The sequence below is a fragment of the Ostrea edulis genome, chromosome 1 (assembly GCF_947568905.1).
Source record: "Ostrea edulis chromosome 1, xbOstEdul1.1, whole genome shotgun sequence".
Taxonomy (NCBI): Eukaryota; Metazoa; Mollusca; class Bivalvia; order Ostreida; family Ostreidae; genus Ostrea; species Ostrea edulis.
Window position 1 is genome coordinate 38059610 of NC_079164.1, and position 20467 is coordinate 38080076.

General features: G+C 38.4%; 2 protein-coding genes across 2 annotated transcripts; one reads left to right on the plus strand and one right to left on the minus strand.

Annotated features, from left to right (window-relative positions):
• Positions 1–3409: 3409 nt before the first annotated feature.
• On the minus strand, positions 3410–14300 carry LOC125657406 (monocarboxylate transporter 14-like). Its single transcript, XM_048888006.2, has 5 exons — positions 13891–14300; positions 11185–11328; positions 4582–5352; positions 4078–4128; positions 3410–3868 (listed from the first exon to the last, which is right to left on the minus strand). The coding sequence occupies exons 1-5, from the start codon at positions 14096–14098 to the stop codon at positions 3459–3461; spliced, it is 1584 nt and encodes a 527-aa protein (XP_048743963.2). The 5' UTR covers positions 14099–14300; the 3' UTR covers positions 3410–3458.
• A 5033-nt stretch (positions 14301–19333) lies between these two features.
• LOC130047651 (uncharacterized) lies at positions 19334–20113 on the plus strand. Its single transcript, XM_056143026.1, has one exon. The coding sequence runs from the start codon at positions 19334–19336 to the stop codon at positions 20111–20113; it is 780 nt and encodes a 259-aa protein (XP_055999001.1).
• The last annotated feature ends 354 nt before the right edge of the window (positions 20114–20467 follow it).

Consider the following 20467-nt stretch of genomic DNA (forward strand, 5'->3'; position numbering starts at 1 on the left):
CTCAATGGAATAGAGTAAAGTTTTGTACGAATATGATGTGGACCCAATTGTCTGTTGACGTGGGGTAAAAGTGAATCAAACGTGACATCATTTATACTTGGTCTTTTATATGAACGATGTCCGTGACTGCGTTTTCGTCTTTGGGTATTGGGAAAGAGTCCCATCACATTAACGTTATTTCCTTGTGGACTAGTCAAATTTCCCACATCATATACATTATCATTGCATCCATATGGAAATGCAGTGCCTAGGGTCCTGATCCAGTGATCTTCTCGTTGTCTACGAAAAGGGGTGCTTAATGTAGGATTGTTTGTGTGATGGTAAATTTTTTCTAAAATCCTTACCCTCATGGACAAGATGGAGTGTTCCGGTGCATTAAAATGCTTGTAAAGAAGTTGGTTACCACCACTATTTATTTGAAATCTGTGCCCCGATATTCTTTTATTAAGCGAACCCTTGGTTTCTCCCACATAAATTAAGTCACACAGGTTACAATCAATGGCGTAGACAACGTTAGAACATTTACAAGTCAGATTATCAAACGTTTTGGTACAGAAACTACGTCCAGTTAAATTACTATTAAATGAATTTTTAGTGATCAGTATATCACAAGTTTTGCAATTTTTTGCAGAACATTTTGAGGTTGAACACATGAGGTCTGAAAAGGAATTATCAAATATATCTCTTAAAGGAACATAACAGTCTTTAATTTGGGTATACGAATTTTGGTTTCTGTACCAAAGCTGACAATCTGACGATTGTACATACGACAAATCTTTGATATCTCGAAGGATAATCCGAGGGACACCAACCGATCTGTAGGAGCCTGTGTACATAAATAGAGGGACATACAAGTTTCAGGAAACTAAGGTAAACGATGGCACCATGGGGGGGGGTACGCATTGAGGGTTATACTGTGAATTTCTGGTGGATTCTTGGGTTTCGTTGGTTTTGTTCAGAGCAATACTTATGATGTTTCAACATTACACCTATTGAAAATGTTCATACACCAGTTAATGCATTAGAGTAAAGTGCCATTTAAGGGTTTTCATGATGAAACAAAACCAATTTGATGACCAAAAAATGAAAAAAATGTGATTTTCCTTCGTTAATAGGAATGTCAATAAACAGAATGGATAACTTTTCCATTGACTCAAATTAATGTTTCGGTTGATACAGTACCTGGTCGCAAATCTATCATAAAAATGGAGGCGGAAATTGCAACGATAGCGAAGTCAATTTTCAGTTTTCTTGTATGTGAAATAAATATATCTAAAGGAACTGTTGCCATAAGCTGGTGGTTATGAGAGTGGTTACGGTAATTTAGTTACGTCATTTTATAAATCTGACGCATCATCGGTCAAATATCTGGTAATCGACAAAATAGCTTCAAAAGGTAAACAAATTTATGTCTACCCCTTTGAACATTGCGATTATAGGGGCCTCCGTGGCTCAAAATCACACGGCCTCTCACCTCTGGTCGGTGTGGGTACAAATTCACTCGCGCCGGTAAGTGAGAAAGTTTCCCAGTTTACTTTCGGAAGGTCGGTGGTCTCTTCCCAGGTACATTGTATCTGGGTTCTCTCTTCTACCAATAAAAACTGGGTGTCACCAGATAACTGAAAAATTGTTGAGTGTGGCGGAAAACAGTAAAACAATCAATCAATCAACTATCATATATACTCTTGCTGCATATGGCAAGATGTATTGACTTCCTTCGAACATCGTCCACCCTTTGGTTTTCTTTGTATAGCTAGCTTCGTTTTGTGGATTCATGAAATGTTTAGGATTATCTGGACATTCTGAAATGACTGTATTTAAGATTTTGTAAAAGTAATTGTGGTAAGTGTTAGAGAGAATGACATGAGACTCATCAACTGTTTATATCACCTCGTCTTGTAGCTGCCTACACTGAAGTCACAGATGTAGAAGTCAATATAACAACACATGATTTACAACGCAATACAGACTGTTGGCTATTCTCGTCACCGCATTTATTCCATATTTGCTTTAAAATGGCATGGTGAATAGTCATAGCATCATGATGCTGCATGTCCTTGCAGTATTTGAACTTCTTTATAGTCGAGAAAACATTCTCAATATTAGACTGGCAAATAGTGAATTTGTTGGAGAGACCAAGATTGGTATATATTGATCTTTTTCCACATATAAATACTGACCAAATACACATTTTATCTTTTACCTCTGCAATCAGTCTATTTCCATATATCAATCGAGACTGTTGAAACCCCTGTACCATCAACTTGTTTGTCAGTAGCTTACCTCGATTTAAAAACTGACTATACGCAGAACAAGCTCTTGCATATCGAATCAGTTGAGATATATAAACACGATATACAGGTGATAATGGAATATTGCTACATAAATATGGGAAGTTGACGACAGAGAAGCTGAAATCATCACGTTTGTCATACAGTTGAGTTGTCAGTTTGCCGTTAATGTATACTTTCAATAAAATATCTAAGTATGAAGCAGAAGTGGACGACTCTGTGGTGTCCTTTATTTCGAACTCACAGGGATATATCAAATCGACATATGAATGAAAGTTATTATTGTTAATAGACAAAACGCCATCGATATATCGAAATGTCGAATTGAAGGCCACAGCGAGGGATTGTTCATTTTCATTTATCATAGAGGATTCCATTGGTCGGATTTTAACCCGTGTTGTTTAAAAAGCACAAAATGTTCCGATTGCTCAACCAGAAGATAGAGTGGCCTATTCTATGCCTAGTTCGGCACGAGGATAATAAGAAAAAAGTTTAGTAGAATCTAGGCCTACATGTCGGGGTAACCCAGTGGTAGAGTGTTGGCTTCGTAAACGGGAGGTTGTGGGTTCGAGAAGTTGATAACGATTTATCCTTCGTCAAGCCCGTGAGGTTAAGCGTTATTCATTGATGTGGGGAACCAATCAAGCGACCGACATGTAGCATACCTCTTTCTTGATACCAGCAATGGTCACAATTTGTCACGATATTAATCTGCAAACATCAGCAAGCAGTGTTGAATTTAGAAATAAGTAAACAATACATGCGTCCCTTGTTTGATTCTTGTAGAATTATTATCTATAGTAGAACCATGGCCAAAGGAAATAGCCCATCAAATTCTACTTAGAGACTAGGGAAAGATTATTTAAGTGAATCAACATAGACGCTTGCTGAACTGTATTATTACTTTTCAGTCAAGTGTAAAAGAGCAAAGTCTCGAATCTGGGCCAACACCCTCAGATTTCAATATGCATTTAGTGTAATCCCATACATTGTAGCAATAGCGAAAATCAATTCCCATGAGTACTTTCGTCACTTAAATTATCTTAATGGTGAATTGTCTAGTTATATGGGTAGAGTGTCATCCCAAATTCTGGGAGAGAAACAAGACGACTCATATCTAAAATGTATATAAATGTATATAATATAATATAAATTTTCAATATTTGATTATTCGATGTCATGGTTTATGGCAGTTTCAGTATGGGTATCGTCTCTATCCAGATCAGAAGGTTGAACTTTTAGCAAAACGCTTTGAGGATTACATCCATCAATGTCTGGCTGTAATTTCCGAACAATAACATTTCTAAACAGGCTTTCGTCACTCTTACATACTCCATCTTGATTTAATCCCTGCATGTGAGGGCGTTTCATAGATAATGCAGACGCACTGCCTAATTTCTCGTCTGTCTGAATTACCATGGATCCGGCTAAAAGTCCAGATTGACGAAGAAACGCTGAATTCTTGATGGATTGGTTTACAGGCTGTATTTCATATTGGTCGATCATCTGACATCCACAGTCTTTCCTCCAACATGTTGATATCAATGTCAAAAGAGATGCAATCATCAGAAGTACACCTACAGAAAAATCCAAACAAATATAATTGATCATTGTTAATGTATGTGTATTTTGCCAACGCATTTTTCTCAGCAACTATTTCGTAAGGAAGAAAGTGAAGCAGAATCATTATAATTATAATGCACGTTCCTTTATCTAGAGTAAAAGTATCTAGAGTTAAACGTGAACTTGATCACTATAGGCTGTACACGTTTCGATCACAACATACCTGATATATAAAACGTTGTTTCGTATTTTCCACCACTGTCGATCAGAATGCCTTAAAACGAAAAAACAAAATTATTATATGACTAAATAATTCTGGCTGCAATCCAACAAGCTAGAAAAAAAGCCATCATATTCACCTGAGCGTGCCTTCGATGTGATTATATAACGATTGATTTGTTCCTCTACGAACCAAAAATGTTTTGGGAATTCCCAAATTAATAGATATGGCACATGTATCATTATTTGGTCTGACAGTGAAAACTCACGTCTTTTATAATTTTCTTCTATGTTTTGTACTTTAGCTGGAAATAAATTGACCGTTCAGGTACTGACCGTGAAAATGTATAACAAATGTAGATAAACCTACACTAGTTAAGAAATCTTTCAAACTCGAACATTCCTTCAAAGCCTGCTTTACTTCTTGTTCAACGTTTAGACATGGTAAAATTAAAGTAATAACTCAATTATTGCGAAATGAACAATGATTAACCTCTCATATTTTTACCTGCAAATGTTGGTCCAATAATATAACCGATGCCCCCTATACAATACATAATTCCAACAGCAGATGACAATTTCTCCAATCCCAGCAATTCAACACTTAGTGGTGTAACCATGGTTGTTAAAGCGCCACTATATATACCAAAAAGAGAGGCAAACACACACTGTCCGGTATACGTGGAAGAATACATCGGAAATAGTCCACATATTATACCTGAAATACCCGTAATACCTATATTCATCAACACGGGGTCAATCACGTGTGGACTTACTGCCATTCCAGTGAGAACACGCCCAATCGTTCCTGTAATGCCAACCAAGAAAATCAGAAAGGCAGCCTGCTGTTCCGTTGAACCATTGACAACAGAGAAGTTAGGCAGGTGCAGCATAAGCATAGAAAACGGAGTATTCCAGATTAGGAACTGCAGAAGAATCACCAGAAACATTTTATCACAGAAAATATCGAGACGGAGAATTTTTCTGAGATTGATACTACTCTTTTCATCATTTTTCCTTAGCGCTTTATGTTGAATTTCTGTTTCAGAAGGTCTCATTAAACACCCAAGCACAATCTGATTGGCAAAAATAGCACCTAATATCAACATTGCTCCTTTAAGTCCATAGGAATCTATAAGATATTGGAAAAGGGGGCCGCTTATGAACATTCCTGTACCCGCTCCCGCCACTGCAAATCCTATAGCGAATCCCCTCTTCTCCCTAAAATAGTATCCCACAGATACCAGTGGTGGTGTGGCAACCAATCCATTGCCTATTCCTTCAATGAAAATAGGCATGTGTTATGGATTTCATGAACTGATTGTATAAAATGTCGTTTTTAATATCGTCACATTATATGTGACACGTCTAAGTGGTTAGAGTGCTGGCTTCGTAATTCCAGGTAACTTGATCAGTGCATTCTCATCGATTGCTAGGCCGTTCTTGGCACACTGATTTTGACTACGGATTGTTTCATTTACCTGATCAAGGTATAGGGCTCATGACGGGTGTGACCGGTCGAAAGGGGTTCCTTACTCCTTCTAGACATCTGATCCCACCTCTTGGTTTATCCAGGGATCCGTGTATGCCCAACTCTTAATTTTGTATTGCTTATAGGAGCTATGAGATTGATCACTCTTCGTTATCTTCACCTTTCACTAAATGGCTGTTTGGCCACAACAGGCATGATGCACATGGTAACTAATAAATAAAACCATCTCCATTGAACACGTATATCAGTCACATCCAAAACAGTGAACAAAACCAAACGGATGTGGCTTTCTTAATTTAATTTCAATTCATTGTAACTACAACAAGTCCCATCAATAGTGCGATTGCCTTGCCCGTTCAATATAGATCACATGAAGTTCGAGTATTACGTGGTGTAACCACCAATATCAAGGGACAAAAATTCATCAAATATCAACGAGACCTAAAATCAAAATGAGTTATCATTCAATCGGGTCGTCTCCTTAAAAATGCTTCCATGCACTAGATATAGGGAAAAGATCACTGATTGATCACCTCCAATCAATCTAAATAGTGTTACTAGATTTTTCTAGGCATCTTTTCTATGTGGATCTGTCAGACTGTTTTGCTTTGGGAATAATAAAGTCAAGCCAAGAAGAATATTTTGTTACGATACTAGATTCCAAGATGCCAAGAGCTGGAGAGAAATTAACCCCTGCCTAAACGAAGATATCGTTCACTGATATTTTGAATCTTTATCAAGGAACAGACACTCAACGTTTTAGATATCTATGACCAAAAAAAATGGTTTTCCTGTAAACAACCTATAGTTTATCTATAGAAAAACAATTTTTATTATAGATAAACTAAACGAGTGCCTGTGGAACAAGGATGTGAACTGAACTACATTGTGTTTGATTGCAATCAATACAATCGAAAACAAAAAGTAGCAGAATTAAGAGTTCGTCGAGCAGCACTTGCACAAAAGAAGGAGTTGGTATTAGCAAAATTAAGACTAAAACTTGAAGAAGAAGAAGAAGATCTGAATACGATCATTGCTATCGCCAAAGCTAAAACATACATTCTTCGGGCATATGAAAGGTATATTGATGATAACTTACCTGATGATGTTTCTACCAGTGTTATAGAAAATTCTAGATAGTTAGCACCTAAACAAACGCCATTTGATTCCTTGTGAGTTTACATCAAACATAGCCTTGTGCGAGAGGTCACTGAATCCAAAACCAGAGAAATTCATAATCAACAGTGAAGGAAATTCGCCACTTGAACTTCATTGTCTTGATGAAAGAAAGCAACAAACTGAATACGATGCAGTGCAGTGTGGTGTATAATATACTCAGAATAGCAAACTACAGAGAGTCTGTAAAACTAAAAAAAAAATAATAATAATTTCACTATACCTTACACTGTATTTCCTTTTCCCAAATAAGGAAAATATTTAGACAAAAGATATTACGGAAAAACCTTTCAGGTTTCAGAAACATGTACGTCCATGGTGCAAAAATTAAAAAGGGTTACAAACATGTATCATTTAATTGATAGTAGTGCCAGAACAATTCAAGATATTGAGCGGACTATATCTTCCTGAGAGTTGGACACCGGAACTCGGTATCAATACCGTACCGACTTCTTTCAAAATTACCGGTAAAATACCGTTTCATTTCATACCGGTATCAATATCGATGTTTATCTATCAATAATTTTCTATTCATCCCTCAAAGTTTTAACACCCTCCTTGTATTTCTATTGAATGTTTGAGTTGATTCAATGAAAACTACAACCGTGCTTTTTAAGGTTATGTTAATCGACGAAATGCAAAATACGATACCTCTGCTTGACATTTCAATTATTCAATTCATATTTGAAAAGTTCGATTTTCGATTAAAGTCTATATCAATTTAGCATTATTTCTTTCTTTCTTTTTTTTTTTTTTTGATATACAACAATCATTTTGAATACTGGAATGCTAAAACTGAAGCGATCATTCATCAGGTTTTTCCCGTATTTTCGTCTATGAGTGTCACAGTGAACTGTAAACAAAAGAAACACACTAACTTCAGTAAATTTTACTTTCACTACTGGTTGTTTAGCAAAAGACATTTATAATGCTTTATTGAGTATCTTCTGATTTAAGATTGAGGAATCAAGATTGGAGAAAACTCCTGACACAAGTGAGACGTCAGACACTTTGAAAATACTTATCAGCGTATTCATAAACTTACAATGGGGTGAAACATGATTCTAAAGGGTTTTTGAGACTGAGTTGTTTCTTGATTATATATCAAAGTATCGCTAAGATTGATTGAATATTGTTTTACGTCCCTCTCGAGAATATTTCACTCATATGGAGACGTCACCACTGTCGGTGAAGGGCTGCAAAATTTTGGCTTATGCTCGGCGCTTATGACCGTTGACCAGGGATGGATCTTTATCGTTAAGAAGTATCGTATCGTACCGTTTCGTCCTTAAAGGGAAAAACAATCCTAACCACATTGTTGCTTTTGTGAATAAAGAATTACTTACTGATATCGTAAATGACAGTCTTTAACAACAAAAACCCTTGCTTAACGATTAAATCAATACTAATATATCATTTATTTTGAATTACCCGCCGCTAAGAGAGCGGCCATTAAAGTTTAATTAATGACGTCACATCGTCGGTTCCGGTTTATTTCATCAGCAGCACTGTAAACATCACAAGTCACGAACAGGTAAGTTTGGAATTGTATAGATTTCGCAAGGAGAGATCGAGAAAAGAAGACGTTCAGTCGAGTCGCAGACCAAGCATACGGTGCACGTTTCGTCATACAAATGTCTAGAACCTCAACTTGTCATTACGCAAATGATGGATCCGACCACAGTTTACATAGTCTTTTCTTTTCAAATGACTCGGTTGTGTCAGAAATTTTGAAGAAGAAAAAAACTTTTCACATCTCCCCTTCGCATTAGTGCAATTAACAGCTTGACAGGAAGTCATCAACCTATTTATTCGTAAAACCAACCACATGTACATCTTTAATGATCTTATCTCATCAAAACTGGAACAGACGGTGTGACGTCAACATTATTGATTTTTGTGGTCTTGAATACAAGAGTTCCACATCATAGTAGCCTCTATAGATGGCGGCAATTTCAATTCTTATCGTTTTCAAATTAGTACTGAAGCTTATCTAGGCCGTATATCAACAGAATAGTATGAAAATGTTTATCATATAATTAATCCTATAATGTATTATGTAAATTTTTTTGTGGGGTGGGGGGGGGTGCATTCCACTTTTAAGGCTTTAACGGTGCCCAACCCGAAATTCTTCCTAGATCTAGAGTAAATTGACCCTTAAACTTTAATCATGTGATCTCAAAATCAGTATGGTTTATCTATCCCTTATGATGTATCAGTATACTAAGTTTGGTGCCAATCAAGCAAATGATTCTCAAAATATGAAGCAGACGATATATTACTATGTCTAGTTCACCCTTGACCCTTGACCACATGAATCCAAAATAAACAGAGTTCACTACTCCTTACAATGTACCAGTGTACCACGTTTGGTGTCAATGAAGCAAATGATTCTAAAAAATATAAAGCTGACAATTTATTACTATATTCAGTTTGACCCTTGACATTTGACTATGTAAACTTCAAATCGATAGGATTCATCATCGTTGGAAACCCACGATTGATTACATTTCGTTCTTCTCTCCATCACTCGTGGGTCCATTCATTCAAGTCTGATTAAAATCAAACCTCTCACTTCGCTCGATATACAGATAGTCGCTGCGACTATCCGTATATCGAGCGAAGTGAGAGGTTTGATTTTAATCAGACTGCATTCATTCCTACTCACTCGTTCTCATGAATAAACATTTTAAAATATCGTCCAGTCAAAGTAATCGTTATAATAACGAAAACCCTTCTGTTTATAAAGGTACATATAGCATCAACTTAACTTTGATATCACAACAATTGTATACCGAAATCGGACTGAAAGCGTCTTGTTAATTGGACAAATTCGCTCAGGATGTACGATGAGAGCCCAATCAAATTGCGAGTGAGTAGGAATGAATAGACCCACGGGTGATGGAGAGAGGGACGAAGCGTAATCAACCGTGGGTTTCCCACGAAGAGAATCCATCTACTCCTTACGACGTTCCAGTGTATCAAGTTGAGGGTTCTCAAGATATCGAACAGACAACATCTTCCTATGTACATAGTGGATTGACCCTTTGCCATTAACCATATGACCTCAAAATTAGTATGGTTATCTTCTCCTTAAGATATACATATACCAGTGTACCAAGTGTGATGTCTGTCAAGCAAAGCGGACAATATTTGGTCTACAGACCGAAAGACAAATTGAAAGGTGCAAAACAATATGCATAAGGAATAATAAACATTTTGGAGGTTTTATCAAACCAAATTATTACAACTTTAAGAAATTTTTGTGTATTTATTTTATATATCACTAGGATTCCACTTATTTCTCATGTTTACCTTGACCTTTATCTTACTATGTTACAGTCCACGCCACTTATATTGAAGTCGGTTATATTGAAATATCTGTTATATTGAAGTTAAAGTAAATCCCCCAGTAGCAATATTTGTGTAGTTCAGCATTGGTTATATTGAACTTTGGATATAATGAACAATTCAGGTCGCTCCCCTGGATTTCATTATATCCGGAGTAGACTATATATACTTTACCATTCACATGTATATGGACATCTGATGACCTATTGTATATATTTTAGATATTGTGTTTGTACCTCACGTATCATTTACATATCACCCTATGGTATATATTGTAAAAATTGTGTTTGTACGGTTTTGTTCCTCATGTACATGTACCATTTAACATGATTTGAGCAAATAAATTGAATTGCATTAGGGGGATATTCCAGCATGCTCATCTGTATCATTATTAAAGGATGCATTCTATTGACACACAATGCCGTAAAATACAATAAGGATACTATGAAGTATTGATATGCGGGAACCATTTTTTCTGTTCCTTCTGTATATTTATTTATTTGATCTGAATGTTTAAATTAGGATGTACATTAATTGTCCTTCCTTCTGTTGTCAACCGTAGCTGATTCTAGTTAGCTGGTACATGTATAATTACACAAATGTAATGATACATGTACCAGCTAACTAGAATTTTGAAAACATTATACAAAGGAATGTTGAACTTGTTCAGTGGTAAAGTTACTTTTCTGTGTACAACATAATTTGATAACCTACAGTCTCTCTCTCTCTCTCTCTCTCTCTCTCTCTCTCTCTCTCCCATGTGTGCGTGCGTGAATATGTTTTTCTGTCTGTTTGTCTCTTCAATCTAAAAAAAAAAATATCTTATAGAGATCCAGATATGCATAAAAGTGCGTAAAATCGATCCAGCGTTTACATGGAGTTTGTCCACTATAACATGAATTCTGTAATGTGAATCGACCATGAAATTAAACCCCGTGCAATTCGCCTTTATACCGACTACATAAACAGCTTGTGTATCTGTAATGTATCCCCGGGATACCTCATTAATTCACTGCTTCATGTATATATCTAAGGATACTCCCTCTTGATGCTAACGATCTACATGCTTTAGTTTGAAATGTTTGTACTTGCCTGCAGTGATGCCATACGTAATAAGCGCTACATCAAGTGAATGAGCGAAGAAAGTGGATGAACATCCGATGAAGACGAGAGTTCCTCCGACAATCATTGTGAGGCGGCAGTTGAAAACATTAATAAAGAAACTTGACAACGGCCCTGTAACAAGGAAAACAAAGAATTAAGAAATTTGCGGGTTACCTTAACTGTATCATGTAATATGCATTTTCATGAAGTAGAATGATCTTATGCATTTAGCTATTTTGGTTAAATATCTAGGACAAACCAAACCCTTCTTGAATGCTTTTTTGAAACCCCAACCTCAGTTCATGCATTTGATAAAGAACTGTGCTAGATTTCTTTAATACTGAAATCGACCTACTCTGCAAACGTGTGATTTAAGCTTTGCACTTTAAAATAAAGATATTTTACTTCTATTTATTTCATCTTCACATTCTGATTTTAACTACGGATTACTCCGTTTATCTAATCAAGATACTGATCTTGCAGAGAGTGTGACAGGTCAAATGGGAATGCTTATTCCTCCTAGGCACTTGATACCACCTCTGGTGTGCCCAGGGGTCCGTGTTTGCCCAACTATCTATTTTGCATTCTTTATAGGATTGGTCACTGTTCATTATCTTCACTTATCCATATAAAGCAGCACAAAGTACATGATGATAGAACTGTGCAACCCACCCCCGGCTCCTTCAAAATATTGATGCGAATGATCATATTGAACAGGGTTTTTTCCTTGATAATCCACATTTTTCCTACTAGGCCTAGTAGTTATTTTGACTCTAATTGCGCAATTTACTCTGCCATTCTATGGTCGTTATAACGATCTAGTTCGTCAATACAACTTAGCATTGGATCAAATGCTGTCTGACATGTTCCCTACCGATTGTTAGTAGGTCGTTCTTGGCACACTGATTTTAACTACGGATAACACCGTTTACCTGATCAGGATTTAGGGCTCATGGTGGGTGTTACCGGTCGACAGGGGATGCTTACTCCTCTTAGGCACCTGATCCCACCTCTGATGTGTCCAGGGGTCGTGTTTCCCCAACTATTTATTTTGTATTGCTTGTGAAAGTTATGAGATTGATCACTGTTCTTTATCTTCACCTTTCGTTATAATATTGCTACTGTACTACGAACGTAATATCGCTATATCAAGAACGTTATCGTTTTAAGTGTAAAATAATGCAAAATCTGAATAATCGGTTATAAAGGACAAAATAAAACATCGAAAATTTAGTGGTCAGAAGTCTGTATAATAAAAGTAACAACAAGGCTGTTCATATACACATACAAAGGTACGTACTTACATATACATTCTATATATATATATATATATATATATATATATATATATATATATATAATACTGTAAAACTGTGCAACTTAAAAGTTTGATAAAAGCACAAAGTGGCCTTAGGAATTGAAAAATAGATGTGTATAACATACAAAGAATCCACGGATTTACACAAAATAGATATTAGTTTTCTTCTGTACATTGAAAAAGGGTGGAGGTGGATCAAAGGGTGGTGATGGATCAAAGGATGTACGAGCTCAAACGGCAGGTGTGGTGTTGTCTTTGTTTAAGGTAACTCCATACTCGCAGTTTTATCTGATACAAGTTTACAATGTGTATTTATTTCCATTCATTAGAGTTAAAACTAACAAATTATCAAATGAAATACATAGGTCATCACACTTTTTAAGATGTGAGACGTACATAAACAGAATCATATATCACCATCAGAAAATTGCAATTTTCGTTAAAATTTCATACAAACTGGTTATGAGGATATAGTAGCATTTATAACAATTTCATGAAACTGTATCTTCACTAAAATATGCAAAATGTCTGTAAAAAAATAAAGGAAATCTATCGCATAATAGACTTGATAAAGAAATCAATAGAAACAGAGTTATTGCCCTTAGGTTTCAATATTTTGAAACGTATCATTGATTATTCATCTATAACTTAGACTTTTGAAATATTTTATTTTAAACAAGATTTTTTTTACAATAACTATAGGAAAAGATTCCAACAAAATTTATGTTCTTACCATGCATAAATCTAAATAAATCATTGATTTTGTAAAATCTGATGACATCACGGGAGGGTGGAATTACTTTAAGTGACTTTATACGAAAATTTCGATTAGTCCACGAATCCAAATAACTGTTTCCCCACACCGTGTATCTTTATCAAATTTGTACAGAATCGTTATTATTTGATAAAGACTTCTTTATCTTTTATAAATGAAGTACAGTATGGCTTTGAGATTACAAACATTCACATCTTTTTTTTTTTTAATTCACGATAACCTTTAATACGGAGTGTGTTATAACACATTTTAAACACTAATTTTGCACCATACAGAAGTGTATATAAATACAATGACATGTTTAAAAGCGTTACATGTAAATTGTGTTTGAAATTTACACCGATCGATTTAGATATGCACCGGATGCACCTCAATCTGTTAAATGTCGGTCTGTCGTCATACACAATGTAGTGATCATCCAATCCGTAGAGTGACCCTGAACAATATACACGACCATGTTTATTATTTACATTACTTATATTCAACATTCATCCCTATTGGCAATTCTATTCTACTTAAACATCTTAATCGTATGAATGAATTCCGAACAAGACGACCACGCGGCTCCCAGGCATTCATTGTTAGTCATTTAACCACCTACCAACAAGTTGCAGCAGGCTGCTGAAAAGGGATCCCACAAATGAGGTATAGGCATCCGATTCCTTGTAATAACGCAGGAAAGCCACATGGGTGATTCCGACTCCGTACAACAAACATCCGTTCAGAAGGAGGGACAGGAAGCTGGCCCCTAGGACAACCCACGCCCAGCCTCTGTCGACGTCCCGAACTTTATAACGATTCTCAACCATGCTGGTCTATAAATTCCATCAGATCTGGATTTCCAAATATTCCATTCTAAATGTATGGTGAGCAGAAATGGTTACGATTTAAAGCTTTTTGATTTTTAAGCGTGTTGTAAACAAAAGTCCTGTACGCAACCGGATGCTTTGTTAAATGATAGATTTGTGTACCAAAGCAAAGCAACATACCAGGGCTTTCCGACCTCTAACGGAAATGCCCGAGATGCTGCGATTAATCACTCGCTTCAATTTCTATAGCGGAAATATCTTCAGGTAATTGTTTGATGATATCGAGGTTCAGTGCATAATCTTTCATTCAAAATACGTCCCGTCTTATAACGGACATCTTTTTAAATATATTAAAGACATATGCACGGGTATTGGAAATTATATAAAATTTTCATCACCTTTCAGTACATGTGTATGAATGCACTTTTTAAAGGTAAGCGAGTCTTTCGGGCGTGAAAACTCTCATCATTTTAACCTTGGTAGAATTTATACGGCCGGGCTGGGAAGGGGTGCTTTTCCAGTTTATGGGCATGCAAAAAGAATCCTTTATGTGCACGTACATAAAAAAGCATTAAAATTTCAGCCATTTTAGTGTGATAATGTCCTTTTAAACAAATCAAAAAATCAATAACAGTGAAGAGTATTTAAATTTTTACTCTTTATGTGTATAAATTAGAGGTTTACGTACAAAAAAACTTCAGTCATTCTTTTTGATTGGCAAAGGGATGAGAAATATGGTGTTATATTTTTTTTTACAAGAAAAGTAGTATAAGCCCTCCCGATAGGGGGTTCAACTGAGTGCACTTTTTATGCAAATGAGGTCAAGCAAGGGCGTTTTTGATTGGTCAAGCGGTGTCGGGGTCAACGGAGTGCACTAGGACGGGGTCAACCCCAGCAGGGGTTGTAGGCCGGTGAATAGGTTGGCCTATGGCCGCTGGTCTAATTTTAGCATGCGGTACTTTCGCTTTGAGTTCCTGGAATGAGTTCCTGCTATTTTTCTGAAAATCGGTATAAAATCCAGTGAAATCCTGTGTATTAAATCCTGTGTATTAAATCTAAAGAATAACACAAGGTTTTAAGTTGACATGTTTATTAAAGAACAATGGTACAAGCATAGAACAATGCAAAACAATTCAATAAACATAAAAACAGTTCAATAAGCATAAAAACAGTTCAATAAGCATAACAGTTCAAGCACAGTCCATTACTTTCTGCTGAGTTTCTTCTTCTTTTTTGGCCGTTCTTCAGTAGGTGCGGTTGGATTCCACATCTCTAACGGTGTGTATTCTCTCTTCACAGGGGATTTTGAGCCAGGTACGGACCCAATCATCGCATCTATTTCCAGTTGTTCTTCTGGACACTCACTAATCCAGTGTCCTATTTTTCCGCATTTGAAGCAAGGATCCTTTTGTTTGGTTTTCTTGCTGGTCTGTTGAGAATCTGCTGACCTCGATTTCTTACTGGTCTGCGGATAATCTGTTTTCTGTGGGCAATCCGGCGACCAATGACCTGTTTCTCCACACGTGTAGCACGGGTTAGCAGTGTAATCTGGAGTGTATTCCTTCCTAGGTTTTTTAGAAGTCAGCTCTTCCAGCTTCTTCAGTAGGATTGTGGTATGATTTCCAATCTCATTACTCAGCACATTAATGCGGTTAACGATCCCGTCTAGTGTCGTGGTAATGATAGCGAAATCGGTCCTGCTCATGGGGGAATCTTCTCCACCGAAGGGGAGTTTATCGTATAAGCCCATCTCCAGTCCCGTAGCATCCTGTGAATCGGGAAAATAGAAGCCTAATCCGGGGTCTGTCGGATTCTGGCTAGGGAGGTAATCCGAGGTCTGGGCTATCTTCTCTTGTCGAGCAACGTGGTCTGAAGGCGTGAGATTGAAGCTCGTGGTCTGGTTCGAGGTCTGGGCCATCTTCTTCTCTTCTCTTCTTCTTTGAGCAACGTAGTCTGGAGACGTGAGCAAGAAGTTCGAGGTCTTCCCCAGTTCAGTCTTCTGATCGTCACTCTTAGCTTTCTTCAGTTCAATGTAGTCTTTCTGTGGTCCCATCTGCTTCTGTACCAGCTGATCTATTTTCTTCTGAGCTTTGTCCACAAATTCTAGTTGTTTCTGAGCCATGTCTTCTGGAAGGTGATTGAAGATCGAATGAGGACTGACACTGGGGCTCCGCTTTTATAGCCAGCAAAATGTCTAGACTATTCTGTCTCGTGGGGGGCACGTGGGGAGCACGTGGTTGCATCATTTTTTTCTGGAAAAACCGGTTTCAGCTAGAACATCGCGCGACCAGCGCGTGCTAGTGCACTAATTGAACTTGAAAAGCCGGTTTCTCGCGACCAGCGCGTGCTAGTGCACATTGGTACACATTGACTTTAGTGGAATGGAACTTATATTGGTGTTTAAAGTAGCCCTAAAAAGGGCTGTGCATGAAATTTTTATTTTTAAAAATGGCCGGCTTCATACGCAGGTTCTTCTATATACACGTGTAAGTCATGATCTTCGGATATAATGTGTTGTACTAATTGTCGAGCTCTTCTCCCGGGGAAACGTATCTCTTCGACGGTTTCCCACATCCAGTGTGCATCCCAAAACAATACCCATACACTTCTCCGGTGGCGTGGTTTCTCCAGTCGAATAAATCCCGATACTTTTTGAGTGCCGTTCAATAACGTGTAAAACTGGTAAATCATGTACTGTATGAGGGGGGAATTTTTCAGGTACATGTCACTTAATCGCAGGTAAATATCCTCCACTGTTTCATGTGACCGCAATACATAGTCAAAACACCAATTTTTAGATCGGCCCCAGCGTAATCGATGGCGACATCTCTGTACTAAATTGTCCCAGATCTCCATCTCGTCTACATAATCTTCTACTATGGTTAAATTCTCCACTGATTGTATTCCCTGGCGGCGGCGTCTCGCTCTTAAAATTCTCCGTGTATCCATGACTGAAGGTCAGACAAGAATGACTGTAGAAAAACCAGCTGACGTACAGGTGTTTGATCACGTGGTGCAGGTGTTTGATCACGTGATGCATAACCTTTACCTATAAATACAGGTGTTTTCTGAACGTTCGTTATTTACTATGGGCGGCAGTGCTACTACGAGAATAAATGGATATAGTTATGTACTACAATGTATGAACGTGGCCTTACACGACCCTGCCATTCAAAATGCTCGTCAATTTGTACAACAGATGTCACCGGAGGTCAGAAATGTACATAGTTTTCAACGGATTGCTGATTCATTAGCGGAGAATACCAATACGGGACGTTTACTCATGATTTATTTGTATGCTGAGGAATTGAAACAGAATCTTCCAGACCAGATGAGTGACATTGATCGGATCTTACGCGATTGTCTACAAAAAGGATTCGTGGAACTGATTCGTATGAAAGGAATGGCTGTCGTGTTATAAAACAAGAACGTTTTGGAATTTTTTCATTTTGATCATCATGGCTGAATTGACCAACAACGTTCTTACCGCTGTATTACAGCATTTCAAGGACTACAAAGAATCGGTGAACAACGCTCGTAGCGCTGCATTACAGTGTATCAAGGACTGGAAAGAAAAACAGCCGTTGAGATATAAATTTGCCATGAAGTTGTTGATCTTTTGGGAATTTCCTATGACCTTATATGAATATTCCGGCGTTTGCAAGCATATAGCCGACAACCTGAACAGAGAGTCTGGATTGATCATGATTTATACCATGGAGCAAGAATTTAGACGACGGGAACCTGAGAAGACTGGGGCGATTGTAGCGATTACCGATCACTGGTTGGAAAAGGTGTATAAAAAAACCTAACCGTTTTTCTTTTCCTTTATTCCTGGAGGATGGCCAGCAGTGACAACATCGCAGAAAAAGCGCATAACCATGCATTAGAATGGGTGGAGAAAATGCAAGACGATACGGTGTTTCAAGCTGTTAAAAATTTTCTGATAGCGGGAGTGTTTCCAATGACTCTGGACGAATATACAGATCTACGGAACCGGATATACATCAATCTCTATAACGATGCGGGATTGATGTTAATTTATGTCCTGGGGGAGGAATTCAAGAAACGCATGTCTGAAAAAACCGCCGAGATTGAAAGTATCACCAAGGACTGGCTTCGAGAAGTATACATAAAGTGTGAAGAACTTAATTCATTTCATTTATTCCCGGAGGATGGCCAGCAGTGACCACATCACAGAGAAAGCGATAACTTATGTATTGGATTATCTCACAGACATTCATTCTTGGCAGATTGAATTTGTGTTACACTATATGCGAGAAGAATTATTTCCCATCAGCTTAAAGGACTATCCATGTCTCTGTCAGTATTTGATCGAGAACCGGATCACCCCGCAAGCCTTAGTATTGATTCATTTAATGGGCCAGGAATTGAAACGAATTCGACCCACAGACAGAGCAGAAATCGAGAAAATCAGACTACGATGTCTTCGAGAGTTGTACGTCAAGTTAAACGTGTGACTTTTAATCTGGATCATAATGAAGTGTATCGGTTACCCGAAGAAGACCGGACAAGTATCTGGATGACTGTAGCCGCTGATCGATATCGATTTCAACGCAGGATTCGAGAAATGGAAAAAATGTTGGACCCTATTTTAAAAAGACATGTGAATTGGTGTTGTGTGTGGGAGTTATGTATTTGAAATATGTGACATGAATAAAATTGTTTACACGAAAGCTGTGTTTGGTTGAGTCTCTCAGAGAAGGGTTTATTTGTTGAGGAATCCAGAAAATCCTAAAGGTAGAGTGAAAATCGAATCAAATAAGGTGTTTTCTATCGAATAGACCTTATGAGATGTTTTTAGGGATGTACATGGTCGAGAAATAAATTTTTAAAGAGGTGGTGAAGAAACATCGAACCTCGACTCGACCTCTTTAACCGCTGTTTCTTTGAAAACTATGCGACGTAGCAAAATAAAAATAAGTTTAATGCATTCGCCGTCTCAGAATCTATCAGATTAAATCTACCATACACAGATATCGAATGTCTAGAAAAAGACAATGAGAAAAAACTCTCTGCTCGAAAGCACAAATCAGCCATTTTGACGGCCGCCATCTTGGCTTCGTCTCCGAAGCGAGGGATGTTTTCGAGGAGGTCCGCGCTTTCCTGATATATACCGGCGCACTCGCCAGTTCGCTTCACTGGTGATCCAGCACTGCTTTTAAGAAGAAAGAAGATTTTTGAAGGATTTTAAAGAAGAAAGAAGAAAGAAGAATGGCTACAAGAAGAGACCCGTTCTACAATTTCCAGACCTTGCCTGGATTCCGGTACCGGCTCCTAGTGGTGGCTGAGGAACGGGTAGGGGAGAATTGGGTCGTGCGTTCTGAGAACGACCTGAGCACCTTCTCCCCTTTCGACCAGAGTGGGGTCCGTGAGATCATCTGTCGGGTGCGGGCCGAGTATGAAGGGAGGGCACCCCGCCGCCGCACCGCTCGAATCTCCACGGCCACGAGACCGCGCCGACGGGCCCCACAGCCACCCTCACCACCACCACCTTACTCCCCGGCAACACCACCACCAGCGATCCCATCGGCACCAGTGGAATACAGCCCGGTGCCGATGAGCGACTCACCAGCGTCACCGGTGGAGTATTCACCGAGGTCGCCGTCCCCCGCACCACCGCCCAGTCCAGCCCAGAGTCCGTCGCTGTTGGTGTCAGCCACGTCATCACCACCGAGACCAGCAACCCCTGCAAGACCCCCACCACCTACCATACGGTTTGCAGGGAGGACACCACCACCGAGACCAACCCACACACCGGTGGCAACTCATCCCCCGAGGAACCACCCTATGACTGTCCCTGGCTGGGCAGATAGGGCGGTTCCTATCTGGTTTAAGTGCCCTGTCTGCTGGCAAGACAGGGTACACTCCGGTATTACGTGCAGGGGATGTGGGCAGCGCCCAGCTTGCTGCTCGTGCGTGGAAGAGTTACAGGAGCGGCGACACACCCGGGGACGGTGCCCGTTATGCCGGTTTACCGGAACCAGGGATTGAAAGTCGGTCCTTAGGACCAAACGGCCCTTTTCAGGGCCACCAACTTTTTTGAAAAGACACTTTTTATGGCAAAAATCAAGAAACACACAAGTTTGTTTTAAAAAAAGTTTTATTAACACAAGTAATAGCTAGAATAAAGCTATAATAAAGTTACATTTTCTTGACAATGTACACATGTTTATGATACTGATAAGCAAAGTCACAAATCCATTGTCTATAATGAGTCCAATTGCCTCCGGCTAATCCACATCCAATACGATAAGGAAACGCTAAAGTCTGGTAAGACAAAGTGCCTAATTCCTATAAACATTGTTGAAACCAAAGTTCACGTTGTTCGGGGGTATCGGCATACAG

Excerpts from the sequence above, each read along its gene's own strand:
- LOC125657406 (XM_048888006.2), bottom strand. The coding sequence starts at position 14,098 with ATGGTTGAGAATCGTTATAAAGTTCGGGACGTCGACAGAGGCTGGGCG. Across the intron at positions 5,353-11,184 it reads TACGTATGGCATCACTGCAG|GAATAGGCAATGGATTGGTT; the intron begins GCAAGTACAAAC and ends TTTTCATTGAAG. Across the intron at positions 3,869-4,077 it reads AACAACGTTTTATATATCAG|GTGTACTTCTGATGATTGCA; the intron begins GTATGTTGTGAT and ends ATTTTTCTGTAG.
- LOC130047651 (XM_056143026.1), top strand. The coding sequence starts at position 19,334 with ATGGCTACAAGAAGAGACCCGTTCTACAATTTCCAGACCTTGCCTGGA.